General features: G+C 43.8%; 1 protein-coding gene across 5 annotated transcripts in view; it reads left to right on the top strand.

Annotated features, from left to right (window-relative positions):
* The window catches only part of DNAH9 (dynein axonemal heavy chain 9), a 335,540-nt gene extending 316,658 nt beyond the window's left edge, over positions 1 to 18,882 (top strand). For 4 of the 5 annotated variants that reach the window (XM_036032967.1, XM_036032969.1, XM_036032968.1 and 1 more), the window contains 2 exons: positions 12,932 to 13,321; positions 18,347 to 18,574. In XM_036032967.1, coding sequence (XP_035888860.1) covers positions 12,932 to 13,321; positions 18,347 to 18,574 — 618 coding nt within the window. Of the gene's footprint in view, positions 1 to 12,931; positions 13,322 to 18,346; positions 18,610 to 18,648 lie in introns of those variants that run through there. The other variant, XM_028534618.2, reaches the window with a different exon arrangement.
* The last annotated feature ends 398 nt before the right edge of the window (positions 18,883 to 19,280 follow it).

Genomic DNA, 19,280 nt, shown 5'->3' with positions numbered 1-19,280 from the left:
AGTCCTACTTTATAAGGCTTTTGGAAGAATTGAATAAATTCACTTACATAGAGTATTGAGAACAATGCCTAGCATGTGGTAAATACCTAAAAGTATTAGCAGATAGTCTTATCACCTCATCAGGGGAAAGGAAAGAATTTTAATCTTTACAACCTCAAGGCTGTTGAAAGATCCAAAGATCTGAAAGATCCATGTTTGCATAAGCTAAGGTTTCTTGTGAGCAATGAAAGAGTACTATAGTATTTCTACAACTGATTATGTGAAAAGGCTACTTTATTCACCATAAGTAGCACAGAGCCTAATAGACATGCATTGTTTCAACCGCTCGCCTGGAACACAGGTAAGTGGGAGGGCTTGCTGCCTTTTAGCAGCTGAGGAAGGTGATTGTTGTCAGTTTACATCAGCACATTTACTAAAAGAATGTGTCCCCACAGAGGACAAGCAAGATCCCAGTTTTGTAGCCAACAGTGCGCACTCAGCCCAGCCCAGGACACTGGGGCTGCGATGTGCTGCCACCTTCACCTCTGGCTCCTGTAGTTGCGCAACTGTGGTCATGTGTGCATAGGAAAAACAACTGTGAGTTTCTTCACATATAGTCACAGAAATTGTGAAATAAACTGCAATACCTAGGTTAGTGGATTTTTATGGATCTGTTCATTTCCCTTCTCCCCCCAGTATGGATGGAGGGAAATGAGGAGAGCAGTGAGACAGAAAGGGATGCTGAAGACTGACAGTGTCTGATAATGTTTCCAAACTGTGCAGCAGCTTGTGATGAAATGAAATGTGAAATTTTGCAGAACAGTTTCTAATGTAAATAAGGACTTTTCCTGTTACATTATTCAGCTCCATTGCTGTGGTACCCAGGTATATATTAGTAATTATCTTGAATAGATTTGTTGCAATCTTACCTTATTGAATCTATGCAATTTAGTGCAGCATATTTACCCTTTCAACTTCCAATTCATTCACTCATTTTTCTTCCAAGAGCCTTTGCTGCCATTAGGTGTCACAAATTGCAGAGCATGCCTGGGATAAAGCAAAGGGGTTCAGTCTATGCAGGCAGGGCTGAAGGATGAGCTCTTTGGGCGGGTCTCGCTCAGCTGTCCATGCTGGAGGTAAGCCTTCATCTCCAGAATGACAGCCTTGGAAACCCAGGCATACAGCAGATTATAATATAAGGCAGAATTAATTCAGCGTCACATGGAAAGATATGGGGAGAGAGGGGGGAAAACAAGGATGTGGCATCAGGGAAGGCCCTGGAGGGGAAGTGGCATCAAGGGGGCTTTGGAGGGATGCAAGGGTTGTGACATGTGGTGACAGGAAAGATCTCCCAGCTAAGGAACCCTAAGCCTGCCCTAAGATTTAACCTGCTTTGGCCAGAGCAAAGGGTCCACTCAGGTGTGTAATACAGGCACTGTGAGCTTCAGAAAGTGACTGGTGTTGACAGAACAATGGCCCAGAAGCAGTAAGGACAACTGTATATTGCCTTCTTCTTTTTGTTCCTCTGTAAACTGGAGAGCAGATAGAGCAATCTCCACATAAAAATGCTGTCATGAAAAACAAGTCTCATTAGAGTAGGTCCCCAAATCGGTCTGGTCATCAGGCTCCCCAGTGGTTTTATCACAACACACATTCCCCTCTCCACCCTCTGGTCCTACCAACCTCCAGAGCCAGGTTCTGGAAACCTATGTTTCTAACCAGCAACTGGGCAACTCTTGTGATGAGTCAAGTTTGTGAAGCACAGTGTTACGGCAGGTAGGTAGGAGAAAAAGAATGAACAAATGTCTTGATGGGAAAGTGAAGGTGCAAGGGACGTTAGCATCGCTCAGAGCAGGGAAAGTTTTTAAGTCTGTGGAAGACAGAGAACTGAGCTTGCAAGAAATGAGAGCTGGAAAGGAAACAGCAGGAGGGGTGGACTTGGATAGACAGGGTTCATGAAATGGTCCGGCATGCACAGGAGACTCGAGGGCTCCACTGGGCAGTCTTCTCAATGAAGATGTGAGAAACTGCTGGGCTCCAAGCTTCCCACCAGAACACTGGCCACTTGCCTGGCAGGAGGCAGGGAGGAAATTCTGACTGAGGTTCTCCTTCTTTCCCTGTCCTTTCTTCCCCTTCAAAAGTCAATTTAAAACTCTAGGAGGATTTTAGGTGGAACACAGTGGGGACATGGGACAACTTATGCTACCTGGCAACTTAAACCTAGGTACCTGAACACTCTGCCCAGGCTGACCATCAAAGTTAGAAAATGTCTCACTTTTTAAATTAAGTCAATACTCTTAACATTTATTATAAAGAATTTTTTATTAGTAATCATTCACAATTGGTTGGATAAGAGACCATAATGCTACCCAAAAAGTGTTAGGTAAACTGAGAGGCCCAGCACCTGCAGCCCATGATGACCGGGAGAGCTCCAAGCACCCAGCACACAGCATACGAGAAGTGGCTGGGGAAGGCAGGAAGGTCCCCTAGGAGAGGGCAGCTAGCCACAACCATGTTCCCACAGAGAGGCATTCCCTGAGAATTTACCACACTCAGAAATCTGGCTCTCAGCCTTACACAGTGAAGAACTACGTCTTGCAAGTATCTCAGAGCTGACTGGTCAAAGGTACTGACTCCCACTGACCAAATGCACTAGAGCCTGATGTATAAAACCCCCTAAAGGCCAACAGCAAATGGGTATACATTTCAAAAGGCCGTATACATATGGCAGCCTACCCAGAAAATTCTCTGCCTGTGTAAGAAAAGTACATGAGACTCCAAATTCTTAGGCCTGCACTGTACAATTTAGTAGCTGCTAGTGACAGGTTGGCATTTGAAATGTGGCTAGTCCAAATTGAGATGTCCCATAATGTAAATTAAACATAAGATTTCAAAGATATTTAATGTTAAATATCCTATTAACAATTTTATATTGATTACATATTGAAATATTTGAAATTTTAGATATATTGATGTGAATAAAATATATTATGAAATTAAGTTCATCTATTTCTTTTTTTTTAATGTGGCTACCAGAAAGTTTGAAGGTGTGCACACAGCTCACTTTTGCAGCTTGCATTACACTGCATTTGGGAAGTGCAATGTTAGATGGAGCCATGGCCAGCCTAGCACCTGGGCAGGGCTGAGGACTGTTTTTCATTCTATTATTCAGATGTTTGATGGCATCAGACACTTCCCCTGTGCTTCAGTGACTGGTTACCCCTTCTGACTGACACAGTTTGTTTCTAAGTTTGTGAAGGGTGTTCAAACTTAAAGTCCAACTTGCCGACTTGGAGAATTCCTCTAGCTCTTTATTCTGACCCACAGTGTGTTGACTTAATAGTGCAGGTCTGAGAGGGTTGCCTTGCTTTGGCCCTTTAATGATGGACAGTCACCAGCCACCCAACTGCTGCCCCAGTCCAAATGCCTTCGATCTTGCCACAGCACTGATCAGAATACCCAGCTGGCTGGGCCGATTTCACCCTCAGTCTGGAAGCCAGACTGGAAGGGGTGGAAGCCGTATCATTCCCACCTCCCTCCCCATCTCCACAACTGCCGTGTTGCATGCACATGAAAGCTGGTTGCAAAGACCATAGGGAAGAAAAGGCAAACAGGAGCTGTCCCTCAGGTCAGGGGACAGCCAGCAGCCCCTGGAGAAGGAGGCATGTGGGCACTGCTAACCCCTGTGGACTGAGGCTAGCTGCGTACCCACCAGCCCAGAGCACAGGTGCTTCAGACACACCAGTGGTGCCCTTTCCAAGTGACAGAACAGGTCCCAGTGGGTGACACCCTTAGGTTCGCACTGGAGCCTAGGAATATAAGATTTTCACAAAACTTAAAGCAATGAAGGCCTACCAGGAAAAAAATAAGGTTTTTATTCTATGTCATATCAAAGAAAGTTTACAAGAGCACTTGTTTATATCAGCAATCCCCAACCATTTTGGCACCAAGCACTGATTTCATGGAAGACAATTTTTCCATGGACTGGGGTAGGTGGGGGAGAGGCAGGAAGCAGAACTCAGGCAGTGGTGCAAGCAGCCTAGCAGCATCCACAGGCTAGGAGGAGAGAGGTTGGGGACCCCTGATTTATAGGGGTGAATAAAATGGTTAAGGTCACAGCCAGATGGCCCTCACATCTACCATAAGGCACCCCCTGCCTCTAGTTCTCCCTAATTTTCCTGCAGTGCTGACATGTAGCAAGCAAGTCACAGAACCCTGGACTGGGTCATTTTCTTAAGGGAAGGATTCAGTGTTTCCTCTGTGAGTTTTCTTTCTGTAGCAGGTTTCCCCAAGGGAGTATAGCTTGAGTCTTGACGAAGGGCCTCATTATGCAGAGTTTGGCCGCAGAAACATACTGTCTGCCCACTCCAGCCTCCATCAATCTGACAGAGTCTTAGCAACCTAATTTTTCCTGAACACCTTTCAGGAAATGCTGTCCTAGAATCTACAGATATATCTTTCCCTAAGAGAGACACCAGTTACACTTCGTGAACACAGGACTGTGTTCCCTCGCTTTGTATCTGCCCCTCCTCTGAAGATGAGTCACTGCTACTTCTGCTCAAGGTCATGGGAATATGTGAGTTCAGAAACCTAACTATAAGTCAAACGACTTCTTCTTTTCCTAAATCCTTACTGCTTCACTCTCAAACTGACAAAACCTAAGCAAGTACATCCTCTAAGGCTCCTTCATTTGCACATTCAATTAGTAAATGCAAAATCATTGCCCTAATAAATTATAATCACATTACAAGCAGATGTGAGAACTGTCTAAGAAAGCCAAGTAACATATTTTATGTTCCTCTGCTATGAAATGATTTCTGATTTCTGAAGGGTGTTAAAATTTAACTATTGCATCTTTTTATTTCTGTATTTTTTAGAGTTTTTTTAGGTTTACAGCAAAATTGTGTGGAAGGCACAGAAAGTTCCCGTGCACCCATGCCCCTCTCCATGCACAGCTGCCTGCACTATCAGCACCCTCACCAGTGGTCCAGCTGTTACCACTGATGAATCTACTTTGACTCATCATAATGACCCAAGCAAGGTCCATAGTTTACATTAGTGTTCACTCTTGATGTTGTACATTCTGTGTACATTACATGAATGTGTAATGACATGTATCCCTCATTATAGTATCTTACAGAATAGTTTGACTGCCCTAAAAATCCTTCCCATTGCATACAAATATATCTTCACCTTGAGCACACAATTCCTTATTACATCGAAACTCAGAGAAGTGGATGCTTCCATGACTTCGCTGTTTTCAGAAGCAGCCCTTGGCTGTTTGAGCCACGGTACCACCGAGTAAGGGGTGGACTCAGCCCAGGGAGATGGCCAGGAATCAAAGGGCTTCGCTGAACAAGCCAATGGCAATGGCTGGCCAAGCCAAGTCCCACCGAGCTCATCTCTGTCTGACTCATGCTGCCATAGCCCCCAGGAGTGGGGTCAAAGGACCGGGACATTTCATCCCCCTTTTTCCAGTACTGCTGGCCCAGTTCTGCTGCTTCATGTTACGGGGTGACTCTGGGATGGGGGACATTTACTCCCAGTCAACCCATGTGGCAGACGACATCACATGTGCAATGCAGTTCCGTAGACAGACCCAGATATAACAAAGCCCACACAGTTTTGTGAAGAATCAAATTTATTTTGGTGTATTGTTTATAAAAAGCATTGTGTAATCTTGTAAATAAAATGGCCATTGAAAACTTCTGAAATTTTTATTTAAAAAAATGAATATGGCCTATATTTTTTAAGTATATTGGACTTTATTTTTTTGTAATGGCTCTTGATTTGTCTATATATCTTTTTTTATTGTTGGCATTATTACAGAAGTACCCCATTTCCTCCCTTTCATCCCCCCTCACCCAGCCCCACTCCTCAGCCTTCACCACATTGCTGTCTGTGTCCATGGGCTACACATATATGCATATATGTTCTTGGACTAATCATGCTGTGACCAGACAGGGTCCTGGCCCTGAGTGGGTCTGCCTAGGGCCAACTGTAGTATGTGGGCTCTTGACTGTGCATAGCAAAGATTTCACAGCACAAATCCAGATGACTGTGAGGTACGTTTATTAAAGCTTAGAACAGTGAAACAAGGAAGGGCTTAGCATAGAAGAGGAGAGCCTAGATTGGGCTGCCTGAGCTGACTGGGAAGCTGGAGAAGAGGAGCCTTGGGGACAGGGGCAGGGGATTAGCCTGGGACAAGCTGCCAGCTACCTTAGAGTTTAGGAGACATGTGTCTGTGGGGAAAGAAGCAGGGGGGAAAGGAAAAGGGAGTAGCACAGACAGCTCCCCAGGGGGAGAGTCCGTGCCAGGTCCTTTATCTTGAGACTTTTATTTCTCTCTTGCAGGCAGGAACCTTAAGGGATGTCTCGGGGGGGGGGGGGGGGGGTTCAACAGAACATTCATCAGTTCTCCAGGTGGGACCTTTCAGGGTCCTGGTCTCCACTGACTGGTCAGTGCCAGGGCAGGCGGTCTTTAGTCATCGTAGTGAGTCCTGGCATCACCCACCTGGTTCTGCTGCTTTTCTGGGCCTGAAGCTAAAACACAACTGAGGCCTAGATGTTATATCCTAGATGTTATCTCCAGGGAGAAGAGGCTACCCTGGGGGTAAGGTCCTGTTTTCCCAGTTTTGCCCCCTGCCAAGCACTCTGCCTTCCCCCAGGGTGACTGTCTACATCTGGCTATGAATTGCTCAGCCATTGTGTTCAGCTGTCTGTTTCCCTAGTTCACTTGGAGGGAATTTCCTAGCTTCTCACTATCTTGTCTGAGTATGAGGCCAGTGGTTCTACCAACCACCCATCCACATCCATTCTGTTTCTCAGGTTTTATGGCACGGCAATGCATTACATCAGTGGCCTTGCCTGGCTTCTACCCCTTTAGCACTTGCACTCACCTGACCCTGATTCAGATTTTCCTTAATGAATGAGCAAAGTGAGGTGACATCAAATCTACTGGGCAGTGGAACTGTGCCCTGTTTGGGGGCATAATCCATCACGGTTGTGATGGCTTCCCAGCCCCCCCACCTCTCTAGAAGACAGTGTGCTCAGCCACTGCCTTCCCTGCATGACACAGGCCCCAGCTCAGTCATGGCACATGTCTGGAATAGCCATCCCCTAGCCTTCCGGCTCATCCAGGGCCCTTCCCAACTTAAATACACACCGGGAAATGAGTCTTATTTATAAGCCTTTCTCTGACCGTACCACCTGATTGTGCTCACTTTGCACAATCTCTATGATACAGAGATCCAGCGTGGTTCCTGGGTTACTATACACTTATACCTGCATCTCTTTGAAACTGCTCTTAAGTCATCGCTCAAGCCTTTTCACAATTATAAACCCTGCTTCCTCAGTTAAACTATAAACTCGTCAGGCAAGGACTCTTTTTCTTAATCCCTATCCGAGGACATTTCATTGCTTGTAGAGAAAGAGGAAGGGAGGGAAAGAGAGGGAGAGAAACACCAATATGAGAGGGAAGCATCGATTGGCTGGTTGAATGTATGTGCCCCAACTGAGGATCAAATCCACAACCTGGGCATGTGCCCTGGTCTGGAATCGAACCCATGACCTTTCAGACTATGGGATGAGACTCTCCAACCTACTGAGCCACACCACCCAGGGCAGGACTCTTCTAATTGGTCTATATTCCTAGGAGAAAAAAATTAGTACGGCCCTCACTGTGTTGCTGTGGGTTTGAGTACAAAGGTGATGCAGGAAGGAGCAAGGACGGTCAGCTGTTCAGCTGCACCCATCACTCTTCAGTATGAGTCATTCTGTTTAATTTGTTTGTTCACCACAGCAAACACTGTGTAACCTGTGAGGAATCCAATGTGCTTGTCTTTATAAGTCAGGGATTTAGAAAATCACACACACAGGCACAATAATCCATTAAAAGACCTTGGCTTGCATTATTCTTGATGACTTTAAGTTTTTCAATAATTCCTTTTCCACATTTAGAGTTCTTTTTTGGCTCAAACAGAAACAGACTCTGATTACAAAAGGAAATTTTACAGTTATGATAGCATCCTCTGTGAAGTGATGAAATGATGCTTAAAAGTGACTTCTCTGGTTTGCTTTTTATGGCCAACAAACCAGATTTACCTTAAGTAGAAAGGCAGACAATACGTGAAAAACATCAGCCCTGTCAGTGCTACATGACTGTGATACTTGAAAAAAAGAAACAAGAAAGGTTTGCCTCCTTTGAACGAGCCCCTCGCTGCAAAAACTAACTGTGTGGAGGAAGTTTCAGGAAGAGCACCACAGTTCTGCTGAATTGGAGAGACCACAATGCTCAGATCACCAAGGCAGAGTGTGCAGATCGAATACCTGAGGTGCGCGCTGTACACGCCAAGAGCGAGCTTGAGGGATCTGCAGACGCATCCCCTGAGCCTTTGGCTGTCTACTGCTCTGCATATGAGAGATAAAACTACCCAAAGCTGGGAAAGAAAACTAGAAAAGGGCAGTGAGGACAATTATCAGAGCTCAGACAAAGCAGAGAATAGATTGTGTTCCCACTCAGCAGAGTAGAAAAAGTTACAAAACAGATGGTATCAGAGAGAATTTTCAGTAGTGAGAATAAACTAGACCTAGACTGGTCCAGATCCTCCCGTCCACCCACTGCCAACACACACAAAGCTGAAATGCAAGCTTCTGACAGATGTATTGATTCCAAGTGAATTAATTACAGGATAAATAAATAAATAAATAAATAAATTCCAGTACCTTTAAAAGAATGCAACAAAATCCAGCACTTACTTATGTAAAATTCACAGCATTTGACATAAAATAAACAAATTACAGGCATGTAATGAAGCCGTACTATATGATCTATAGCCAGGAGAAAAGCTGATCAACTGAAATTCAGGAGCCAGAAATGGCAGGGATAATGGAATTAGTAGACAAGTATGATAAGACAACTATTATAAGTTTGCCCTATACATTCAAGAAGGTTGAAGAAAATAACATTATGAAATGAAAAAGGAAGATATTTAAAAAAAAGACCCAGTGAAATATATGGAGATGAGAAATACATTATATGAAATGAAAAAAAAAAAACCTTTGAATGGTTAACAACTAATTAGATACTGCAGAAGAAAAGATCAGTAACCATGAAAATAGAGCAATGAAACTATCCAAATGAGGGAGGGGGTAACACTGAAATTAAGAACACTGAGCATCTGTGGCCTGTGAAATGATGTCAAGTCATCTAACATATGTGCAATTGGGGTCCTAGAAAGAAAGAGTTGGGGAGGGGGTAAGGTGGACAGAAAAAAGTATTTGAAGAATTAAGGGCCACATTTCTGCAAATTTAATAAAATCTATAAACCCATAAACACAACAAGCCCCACACAATAAGCCTAATGAAATCTATGTAAAGGTACCTCATAATTAGGGTTTTGAAACCCAAGGGTAAAGAAAAATCTTAAAGGCAGCCAGAGGAAAAAATAAAAAGTGTATAAAAAGGAGCAAAAAAAAAATGACAGCAGACATTTTGTAGAAAGCTACACAAGCAGAAGACAGTGAAGAAATATCATTAAAGTACTAAAAGAAAGGTCACAGGATACAAGCTAAACACACAAAATTAATAACATTTCTATATACAAGCAATAAAAATATGTACACCAAAATTTAAAATACCATTTAACCACTCAAAAATTAAAATACTCATATGTAAATCTAACAAATACAGCACTTACATGCTAAAAACTACAAAACACTGGTAAAAGGAAGCAAAGAATGCATACATAAATGGAGGGCCATACACTGTTCATGGGTTGGAAGACAACACAGTAAAATTGTCAATTCTACTCAAATTGATATGCAGGTTTAATATAATTTCTATTAGAAACCCAGTAAGAACCTTTTCTAGATCCTGAGGCAATTGTTCTAAAATTCATGTATAAAAACAAAGGAACTGAAAGAATGAAAACAACTTTGAAAAAGAATAAAGCGGGAAACAGTTCACCTAATTTTAAGACTTATTCTATAGGTACAGTAATTAAGACTGTGTGATACTGGTGGAGGGACAGACACCCAAAACAGGATAAAGAAGCTGGGAGGGGCTGTCATTCTGCCTACCGTACACACCATGGGGCACTACTCAGTAATAAAAAGGAATGCACTATTTGGTACTTGCAAAAACCTGGATGGATTTTTCAGAGAATTATGCTGAGTGAAAAAAGGCAATCCCAAAAGGTTTCAAACTCTGTGATTCCATTTATATAGATTTCCTAAAATGACAAAATTACAGAAATAGACTAGATCAGTGGTTACTAAACTAGGGGTTACAGAAAGGATGGGACAGGAGAAAAGCTGGAGTGACTGTACAAAGAATGTTTGTGGTGATATAAATGGTTTGTGTCTTGACTATATCAATATCACCCTGTTTGTCATATTGTACTGCAAGTTTTGCAAGATGTAGCTATTGAGAGAAACTATATTTCTTACAACTGCATGTATATCTACAACTATCTCAAAATAGTTTAATTTAAATAAAAAGCAGAGGGAACACTTCCCAGCAAAATTGTATCCAGCCAGAATAAGCCCAATGCCAAAGACATTATGAGAAAAGAGAATGAGAAACAAGTATTCTTCATAAACACAAGAAGCCAAAGTCCAGAGGATCTATATTCCCCCAAATCAAGGATTTCCTTCAGAAACCAAAGTGTTAGACAACATTAAGGAACCCTCTTCTAATGGCTATATGAAATCTGTTCAGAAAGGTTTTCATTGAAAACCATCTTTAGACTTCCGGCAAGATGGAGGCATAGGTGGATACACCATACCTCCATGCACAACCAAGATTAGAACAACAACAATTTAGAGCCAGAATAACACCCAGAACTGACAGAGAATTTATCTAAATGGAAGTCAGACAGCCAAGAAGTTGAAGTAGACCCGTTCATCCAGACCGGCAGGAGGGGCTGAGAGGAGGAGCAGGCACGGGTCATGGCACGCAAAGATCCGGGAGAACTGGGCGCACAAGGCTACTGGGAGTGCGTAAGCCTTCCAGGACGCAGTGGTGGACCCTGAGTATGCAAGTGGCAGCTGGCAGACCCAGTGAGGCGGCATTGCAGACCAGGGCAGAGCGCCCAACCCAGGACCCCAGAGAAGGGACTGACATCCCAGGAGAACAGAGCTGCTGCCATTGTTCCCTCCCGCCTCCACCCCCACATACAACGTTACAATCTAGCGACTGTGGTGCCCAGCCCCAGTGAACACCTAAGGCTCCGCCCCTCACTGTAACAAGAGTGACTAGACCGGAAAAAAAAAAGGAGAGAGAGAGATATGTCTCAAACAGAAGAACAGATCAGTCCCCCAGGACTCATCCTTTTGAGTGACCAAGAAATAGCCAATCTATCAGAGCGACCAAGAAATAGCCAATCTACCAGTTCAAAACACTGGTGATCAGGAAGCTCATGGAATTGGTTGATTTTGGGCGCAAATTACATGAAAAAATGCAGGTTACCATAAAAGAGATGAAGGAAGATGCATAGAGAACCAATAGTGATGGGAAGGAAACTGGGATTCAGAACAATAGAGTGGACCAGGAGGAAGAAAAAAACAACCAAGGAGGAAAGAATGAAGACATAAGAATTCAAAAAAACGAGGAGAAACTTAGGAACCTCCAGGACATCTTTAAACGTTCCAACATCTGAATTATAGTGGTACCAGATGGGGAAGAGGAAAAGCAACAGATTGAACACGTATTTGAACAAATAATAAAGGAGAACTTCCCCACTCTGGCAAAGGAAATAGACTTCCGAGAAATCCAGGAAGCTCAGAGAGCCCCAAAGAAGTTGGACCCAAGAAGAAACACACCAAGGCACATCATAATTACTTTAGCCAAGGTAAAAACGAAGGAGAGAATCCTAGAAGCAGCAAGAGATAAGGGGACAGTAACCTACAAAGGAGTTCCCATCAGACTGTCAGCTGATTTCTCAAAAGAGACCTTACAGGCAAGAAGGAGCTGGAAAGAAATATTCCAAGTCATAAAAGACAAGGACCTACATCCCAGATTGCTCTATCCAGCAAAGCTCTCATTTAGAATGGAAGAGAAGATAAAGTGCTTTTCAGATAAGGTCAAATTAAAGGAGTTCATCATCACCAAACCCTTATTTTATGAAATGTTAAAGGGATTTATCTAAGAAAAGAAGATACAGAAAAAACATGTATAGTAAAAGGACAGCAAACTCACAATTATTAACAACCACACCTAAAGCAAAACCAAAAGAAACTAAGCAAACAACTAGAACAGGAACAGAACCACAGAAATGGAGATCACATGGAGTGTTAGCAACAGGGGAGTGGGAGGAGGAGAGAGGGGGAAAAGGTACAGAGAATAAGTAGCATAGATGGTAGGTAGAAAATAGAGGGGGAGGGTAAGAATAGTTTGGGAAATGGGGAAGCTAAAGAAATTATAAGTATGACACATGGACATGACTAAAGGGGGGATATGGGTGGGAGAGGGTGTACAGGGTGAAGGGGAGTGAAGGGGGGAAAATGGGACAACTGTAATAGCATAATCAATAAAATATATTTTAAAAAAAAGAAAACCATCTTTAAACTAAACTTTGTAAGTTTGTGTTTCTAAGTTGCATGCAAAAGCCTGCAAGGTCGCTGCCAAGACCAGAACAGAGCCATGGAGTTCAAGTTCTAGGGCAGCGTTGAATCAGCATGGAACCCCCAGGGGGCCTGCAGTCCATAGTGGACCAGTCCACTACCACCAGTAGACAGGGGTAGACTCTGATATCACTGGAGCAGGGGGAGTGTTAAAGGACCAGCCTCTCTGAGACAAACCCTGCTAATCAAGGGCTAGACAAGACAGTCATGTCACTACCCCTGGAGTCATCCCCTGTCTGCCTGAGGGCCAGGAGCAAGAAGTTCCTGAGGCTAGTTGTTTGCAGAGACTTTCTGCCCCCTCACTTTCTCCTCTCCTTCTTTGTGTTCAGGGGGAGCTGACCATGACCGGGGACATGGAGAACCTACAGAACAACCTATACCTTGATACAGTGCCAGAGCCCTGGGCCAAGCGAGCCTACCCTTCCACAGCAGGCCTGGCTGTCTGGTTTCTGGACCTCCTCAGCCGAATCAAGGAGCTGGAGGCTTGGACAGGTGATTTCACAATGCCCTCCACTGTGTGGCTGACAGGCTTCTTCAACCCCCAGTCCTTCCTGACCGCCATAATGCAGTCCATGGCCCGCAAGAACGAGTGGCCACTAGACCAGATGGCCCTGCAGTGTGATGTGACAAAGAAGAACAGAGAGGATTTCAGAAGCCCTCCTCGGGAAGGAGCCTACGTCCATGGCCTCTTCATGGAAGGTGCCCGCTGGGATGCACAGGTAAGTCTGTCTGTGGGCTGACTAAATACATGCCACCTCCCATAATGTGATTACTGAAAGGGATGTCTCTGAACCTTTTGACTGAGGTCATCTTTCCTGGAGGCTGACAAGCCATTTTTATGCAACTAGGGATCATGCCGAGAGCCCAGGCTTGGCAGAGTGAGTAGAGTGGTTAAAGCAACAGCTCTGGAACCAGACACTGGGTCTGACTCCGAGCAGCATCACTTATTAACTCTGTGACCTTGGGATATCATTCTATTTCTCTAAATCTTAGTTCACTCAACTGTTGTGTGGGACAATGCAGTTCCTGTGAAAAATGAACTAAGCCACTATGCACAACTAACTTAGAACAGCACCTGGTACCCAGGGAGTGCTCAGAAAGTCAGCCACCCCTGTGTGTGTGACCTGGGGATGCCACTCCACCTCCCTGGGCCGCACTTCCCTCATTCATGACTGCAGGAGGGCAGGAATCCCTTCAGCTGAGGGGAGCCAGTAGATGTCATTTAAAGTGACATTTTTTGAAAGGATTCCTTACCAAACACTAAATAAAAATCTGAGTCAGCATAAAATTTGAGATATTTATAGTGGATAGAAAACTGGCAAACAAGCACAGATGGCTGGGATAAATGACAACGTAAGTGGATAATTCTAGAACAAATTTACCTTTGCTACACATATGGCCTAGAAGGAGTTATTAGTGAAATGTCCCACTTGATAAGTGACACTAAACTATTCCTAGGAGCCAGTATCAAGCTATTGGGGAACAACCATTAGAAGATCCTAGAAGGCCATGTAAATATACATATTCAGCTGTATTGGGTTGAAGAGTGTCCTTCCAAAATTCACATCCACCCAGAACCTCAGGTGACCTTATTTGGAAATAGGGTCCTGTGAGAGTAGAACCTAAGTCCTGCTTATAAGAAGGCCATGCTGGAGACACAGAAGAGAATGTCCCAGGCAGATGGAGGCAGAAGTTGGAGCAGTACACCTGCCACCCGGCCAACACCAAGGATTACCAGAAGCCACCAGGAGCTAGGAAGAGGCACAGGACAGTTTCTGCCTCAGGGACACCAGAAGGAACCAACCCTGACCATGCCTTAATTTTAGAATTCTGGCCTCAGAACTTGAGAGAATACATTTCTGCTGTATAAAGCGGTGAGGGAGCTCCACCCGCAGGCCCCAGCTCCCCGGCTGCCATGGATGAGAATGTCTTCCAAGACATGATCTGCTTGGGGAGGAAAGGTGGCTGATCTCCCAAAGGAGAAGGGCCAAGAGCCTTTTCCTCGACGGGCTTTTACTGGGTTCATTTGCACAAGAACACAGGTAAAGTTCATTCATCATTGTCAGATGGTAAGGATCAAACAATAGATAACAAAGAACTCTGAGGGCCTATTTTGAGTCAGGGTCAGATAGCTAAAGAACTATAAAACTTTGAGGAACAAACTCACTTCTTGCTTGGACCCTTATCATTTAATTGAGAGCATTCTAAACAAAGCAGGTTTCACAGGATTTTACATATTCTTTCTTAGGCCTGATTGCCCGGGGAACCCACCCTTTCCAGCCCATGGCTGCACCACCCTCTGTCATTGTTTCAGGCTTAAGTCAGGCAGGGGAAGTAAGGCAGCCAAGAGATTAGACTTCTTGCAGACAGAATGAGGACTCAGGCTTTGTCAAAGCCAAGGGGTGAGGGTCCATCACCCCCTTTTGCTGTAGCCCCCCAAGTCCTTCCTTGGGGGCCTCCCATGTGATCGTGCCTGGCTTAGGTTGTTTCCCCCTTTGGGGAATCTTACCCATCACTGGCTAACTGATCAAGCATTGGGGACCAGTTATGGATGAAGTAAAAGGAGCAGAGGCAGCGCTCCTGCCAGGGAGGTGAGCTTTGTCCCCTCAGGGGCTTATGGTCCCAAGGTCGCTTACCCAGCCTTAGTCATGGGGGGGTTACAGCTTCTGAAACCAGGCAGGCGGTTCCCAACACAAAACCACCAAGTTTGTTCTGGCAGCTCCAGGGAATCAAGGGGCCAACAGAAAGGACAGTAAAGTGGGACATGTTTTTAAGCAGCCTGAATCTTGAGAGGAAAGCTGACTCTCCTCCCTCTGTCTAGAGTCTTGTATGAGATTCTCCAGGGGAGAACACACATGGAGTGCATTGTGGGTAGAGTGGCACCGGAAGAGCCAGGGCTAAGGTACCAAAAACACCAAAACAGAAGAATTACAGAAAGGTAGGAAAGAAGCTCAAAAGGAAGAGCAGTGCCACTGTATGGGGTGAGAGGATATGATTCCAATCACCTACCTCCAATTTTTCATTACGTTGTTTCTAAGTACTACTAAGAAAAACTTTCTATAAAAGCAGTACCTGCCTACCAAAAGCTCTTGTTCTTACAGTGTCTATTCCAGAAAGATTTCAGCAAAAAGGTAAGAGTAAAGATGTCCAAAAATTCTCTCGTCCATAAAACAGTGAAAACATTGGTGAAAAACACTGTTAAAATCAACATCTTCAGAATCATGGAAATTAACCAAAGGCTTTCAGCAATCCAAGGAGCTGAAGGAAAATAGCTGAATCTCAGTAAGAAGAGCAAGCTTTGTGGCTTTCTAACTTGCCCTATTCCATCCCTACTCCCCCAAACTCTGGTACCTTGACAACCAACAGGCCACAGTCACTGTTAAAAGATAAAGGCAAACAAAGAATCTTGAAAGCAGCAAGACAAAAGCAATCCATCGTTTAAGAGAGCTGATTTCTCATAAGAAACCATGAAGGCCAGAAGGTGGTAGAAGTATGTAGTCATAGTGCTTAAAGAAAAAGACCATCAGCCAAGAACTCTACATCTAGCAAAATTATCTCTCAAAAATGAAGATGAAATTAAGACAGTCCCAGATTTTTTTTTAAGTGACAGAGACAATTCATTACTAGCAGACCAGCCCTACTAGAAATACAAAAGGGAGTCCTTCAGGATGAAGTGACTATACCCTAAAGAGTAACTCCAGTCACATGCAGAAATAGAGTACCAGTAAAGGCAATTGCATATGTAAGTATAAAAGACAATATAAATGGACTTTTGCTTGCAACTTTTTTCTTGTATCTGATTTAAAGGATAACTACATAAAACAATACTTACATATCTGTGTTGATTAGCATAAAATGTATAAAGATGTAATTTGTATAATAAAAACAGTACAAGTTCCTAAGCACAGGAAGAGAAGGACTGGAACTGTACAGGAGTAAAGTTTTTTGTATACCACTGAAATCAAGTTGGTATTCATCTGGAACAGAGTTTTACAAATTAAAGTGTTAATTCATACCACTAAGAAAATAATTTTAAAACATAATAAATAACAAGGAAATTAAAATATTACACCACTATGTACCTATTTAATACAAAGGAAGGCAATAATGGAGGAGCAAAGGAACAAAAAGACATGACATAGAAAACAGAGAGTAAAATGGCACATGTCAGTCTTACCTTGTCAGTAATTACATTGGTGCAAATGGATCAAATACTAAAAGGCAAAGAATGGCAAAGTGGATTATTTAAATGATCCAACTGTATGCTCTCTACAAGACATGCCCTTTATTTTTTCTATATATATTATTTACTTACTTTTAGTGGGGGGAGAGAGAGAGAGAGGGAGGGCAACGTTAATGTGTGGTTGCCTCTCACACACCCCTTTCTGGGGACTTGGCTCACAACCCAGGCATGTGCCTGGACTGGGAATTGAACTAGTGACACTTTGGTTTGCATCCTGCACTTAGTCCACTGAGCCACACCAGCCAGGTCAAGACACACACTTTAGATTCAAAGATACAAATAGGCCGAAAGTAAACAGATAGAACATACCATTCAAATAGAAATTTCAACCATAATAACTGGAGACGTAACACCCCATGACTAATGGGGACTCCTAACAGTTACAGTTTCTCTTGAGCAGAGAATAATGTTCTGGAATGACACAGTGATGATTACACATTAAAGGTATTAAATTGTGCATTTTAAAAGGGTTGATCTGATGGTCCGTGGAGAAAAAAAGTTCTACTCCTGCTCCTACACTCTGCCATAAACACTCAGTTGTGGGGGAGGAGAGAAGGGTTTCCCTTAGTTCTGTTTCTCAGAACTGAAGAGGTGCATCCTCACCTTTAAATACATTTCACAGAAAGTAAATCAATCTCTATTCAAAGCAGAAGGGCCTCAGAGTCACCTGGACAAGGCAAGGAATCTGCAAGTCACTCGGGGTCAGTGTTTCCCCAAGTACATTCCATAAAGCACTTGTGCATCGGGAACGGAGTAGATGGCAAAGTGAGTGTCCTGTTGTCAGCTAAGTTTGGGCAACACCAGGTTAGAAGTAAACTGTTCCCTTTACTGCTAGGGCTTCTGCTTGTCTTCAGTGTGCTAGTGTGCACTGTAAAGCTTCAAGTTCAAGGTGTGGGAGCACCATTCCTCAAGCTTGTTTGGTAAGAATCAGAACACTGTCGGGACCTGTAAGAGAAACTGCCTTAGACCACTCTACTGACACATCTGAGAAAACCACAGGAGGCCCCAGCTGAAAAGCTACAGAAAGGCCAGGTCCCTATTCCATGAGTAAAGAGAGAACATAGCTTCCTCTGCCCTAGAGAGCACACGAAGTCAAATAAGAAACTGGAACAGGACATAACCCAAGTCCAAAGCATTTGCAGATAGCTGGGTCTTACTCATCTTTAAATCCCCAGCACCAAGCACATGAGGCAAATAATTACATTCAATATGCTTATGAAATTAATGAATCCAAAAATAAAACTAGGAGAGACTCAAGCTTCAAAGGAATTAATTTGTGTATGAAAAGTGGCTTTTGGTCCTCTCGTTCAAACAGTGACTTAAGCCACAAAACAGTATGGGATGCATCCTGCCATTGGTTGTTGAAGAGCCAGCAAGGAGGTAGGCATAAGGGCAGACAGCCCTCCCCAGTCTCGTCTCCTGGGTCTTCTGCCTGGAGAAGGCTGGCGGGCTGAGTTCCAGGTCTGATCTAACCTGCTTCTTCTTGTGTTCTTGTCCTCAGGCTGGGGTCATTACAGAGGCAAAGCTAAAGGACCTGACACCCCCCATGCCTGTGATGTTCATCAAGGCCCTCCCTGCAGAGAAGCAAGATTGCCGCAGCGTCTATCCTTGTCCCATGTACAAGACTTGTCAGAGGGGACCCACCTACGTGTGGACTTTCAACCTGAAGACTAAGGAGAACCCATCTAAGTGGGTTCTAGCTGGAGTAGCTTTGCTTCTCCAGATCTAGCTTCCTGCTGAGCCACTGAGAGAACAGAGATGAGGAAGACTGCCGGAGGGACGGGTGGAGGAGGGGTGAACATAGACACGTAGAGAGACAAACACTCATAAGCACTCATGATTCTGTAGAATTCTTTTAGAGAACTTGGAGAGAAGAGCCTAAAGTGGGGCTGAGCTGGAAGAGCATGGACCTAGGAGTGAGGGGAGAGGCACTTCATAACTCTGAACGTTTCCTAATAAAGTGATTCATACTTAACTGTGTCTGGTCCAGGCTCTGAGAATTGAAGTCATAAATGATCCTGAGGAGCCAAAGAGAAACAAGCCACAAACACTTGAGCCCTGGTGCTGTTATATGATACCACGTGTAACAAATGTCTCTTGAATCCAGGAATAGCTAGCAGTTCCTTGCCTGCAGGTTAATCTTTTTCAGTTCAGTCCTCCTCATTACCACCATCCTCCTCCCCTCACCAACAACAACAGTCAAGTTAAGTGCAGGCAGGAAGGCAGAGTCTCAGTTTAGGAGGGCAGGACACTTCGTGGCATGTAACTTTTGAAGACAAGGATGAGTGCATAGGTTAGATATATGTGTTAATAAACCTCTAGATAGTACTATAAATTAGCTCAATACTACTGATTTCTTCTTAACACCTACAAACAAAATGAAATAATAGATAATTTTAAAGCACAGAACACTTTGGCAAAAATGATAGCCCATG

Source organism: Phyllostomus discolor, chromosome 8 (genome assembly GCF_004126475.2).
Source record: "Phyllostomus discolor isolate MPI-MPIP mPhyDis1 chromosome 8, mPhyDis1.pri.v3, whole genome shotgun sequence".
Taxonomy (NCBI): Eukaryota; Metazoa; Chordata; class Mammalia; order Chiroptera; family Phyllostomidae; genus Phyllostomus; species Phyllostomus discolor.
Note: the sequence above shows the minus strand (reverse complement) of the source record. Positions and strands in the feature narration are given on the sequence as shown.